At 49.8% G+C, this 2,062-nt stretch overlaps 1 protein-coding gene across 1 annotated transcript in view; it reads right to left on the bottom strand.

Moving 5' to 3' along the window:
* Positions 1 to 1,851, bottom strand: part of LOC310775815 (uromodulin-like) — a gene marked incomplete at its 5' end in the record, with an annotated part of 10,733 nt that extends 8,882 nt beyond the window's left edge. Inside the window, 2 exons of the mRNA XM_083635944.1 lie at positions 69 to 277; positions 1,464 to 1,851. Coding sequence (XP_083492070.1) covers positions 69 to 277; positions 1,464 to 1,851 — 597 coding nt within the window. The remainder of the gene's footprint in view (positions 1 to 68; positions 278 to 1,463) is intronic.
* Positions 1,852 to 2,062: the final 211 nt, after the last annotated feature.

Below are 2,062 nucleotides of genomic sequence, written 5' to 3'. Positions count from 1 at the left end.
AACAGAATAGAACAGAACAGAACAAGCTTCCAAAACACTCAGATAGCAGGTAGTGGTCAGATCTTCACCGTCAGAGTGTTTCCACACACGCCCGCCCGGCGCTCCACTCCATACCACGCCTTCCCGTGTTGCACGCTGGCGTTGGAGCAGCGGCGGTCTGCCAGGTGAGCGGAGAGCGCGTTCAGGTCAGAAGATGCCAGCTCAGCCACAGACAGAGCTATCTGGAGCCGCTCACGTCCACACACCACCTGAGCCGCCTGCAGTGCAGGGCGCGGCACTACAAACAGACATGTGAGGTCAACAAAGAAAGGGGGAGTGGGAGAGAAACAGGAAAATATGATAAGTGAGACCAAAGTCAGACCAAAGTGACAGCAGATCCTTAAACACTGACTTACAGTATTTATTTTGTGTATATTTTGTGTACATTTTGTCTGCAAGGAGCTATCTGCTGGGTCCCTCTTGGTCAGTGGAGCACTTTTTGGTTGGAATCTGGTTGCACTTGGTTAGAGCTCAACTTTTTCTCTTCCTTCAACACTAAACCTGCTTGATCCTCTCCTCCTGCTGGCTGTCTGAATCGCTGCAAACTCATTGAACAGAGCTTTGTGCAGCTGAGAAGAAATGGAGAAAATCGTAGCACCCTGACGATCTCTCTGCTGACCACCTCCTCCTCTCCAACTTCACATCTGCTGTGTCGACAGCAAAGACTTCCTTCTTCATCTCTGAAATCCACTCTTCTGCCTCCAACCCAGTAAACTGTTTTACACCTTCTCCTCCCTTCTCTCCTCCTTCCCTCTCAGCTGATCATTTTGTCACCTACTTTGCTAAGAAGGTGGATGAAATCAGCTCTTCCTTCCATCATCCAGCCACTAACAACACTATTTCTTACTCCAAACCTGCTTCTCTGCCCCCTGTCCCTGGGCTTGCTTCCTTCTCTCCCCTCTCCCCTGAAGATGTCCTTAAACATGTCAGGTCTAACCGAGCCACCTCTTGCCCCCTTGATCTTATCCCTTCCTCCCTTCTCCAAACCATCTCCACCGACATCTTCCTCACTACCCTTATCAATTCTTCTCTGTCCTCTGGTCTTGTTCCTGCATCTCCACACGTCTCAAAGACATCAGTGCCTGGATGTCTGCCCACATCTTGAGAAGACAAGAGCTATTCTTCCTCCCGGGGAAAGATCGCTCTCTCAGAGACCTCTCCATCCCCATAACTAATTTCCTGCAACCACATCCACTTGCACTCATTTGAAAATAGAGCTGTCATTAACTAATGGGGCTTTTTATGTTGTCTTTTATTGTAAGTCACTTATAGAATATAACTGAAAGCGTCAGGGGAAACAATAGGGAGTAGAAAGCAGCAGGACGAGTCTATTCGCCACTAGCCTATCTTTTGAAACCTGTTGAGGCAAGCTAGGTTGGGCCTCCTGTCGGGAGACAACAGTAATTTGTTCAGCTTGTATTTACCTTCACAGACAACACCAGCATCCTCTTGGTGACTGCAGTTGTGGGATCCAAACCGTTGGTAGCTGCACTCCGTGAGCTTTGATTCTCCACCTGAGCACCTGACATCACCGAGCCAGACGGGCCCTGTGCCTTGTCCAAAACGTGCTCCCCGTGGAGCTGCCAGGATCCTGCCACAGCCCAGCTGTCTACACACCACCTGGGCATCAAGCAGGTCCCAGTCACCATCACACACCGTCCCCCACTGTCCCTGGTGGAAGACCTCCACTCTGCCAGAGCACGAGCTGTTCCCCCCATCAGCCAGGCGGACCTGCCCCTCCGTCGCTGTGCTGTTGTCTGCTGCTGCTGCCGTGCTGCTGGGAGTGGCCGGTGGTCGTGAAGTCGTTGGCATTGTTGTTGTTGTTGGAGGTGAGGAAGTTGTTGTTGTTGGAGGTGAGGGAGTTGTAAGATCCACTTCTATTCAAAATGGAGAACAAGCAGTGCAACAATTAATGCGTCACAGTTGACAAGTGTTCATACAGTTCAGAGTGAGAACAATTTCTACAGTGGTTTTGGATATGGAATAGATATGATGCATTTTCTTGTAACATTAAAATTATTAG

The sequence above is a fragment of the Poromitra crassiceps genome, assembly GCF_964638095.1.
Source record: "Poromitra crassiceps genome assembly, chromosome: 4".
Taxonomy (NCBI): domain Eukaryota; kingdom Metazoa; phylum Chordata; class Actinopteri; order Beryciformes; family Melamphaidae; genus Poromitra; species Poromitra crassiceps.
The sequence above is the reverse complement of the archived record's forward strand: the minus strand, read 5'-3'. Positions and strand labels throughout refer to the sequence as shown.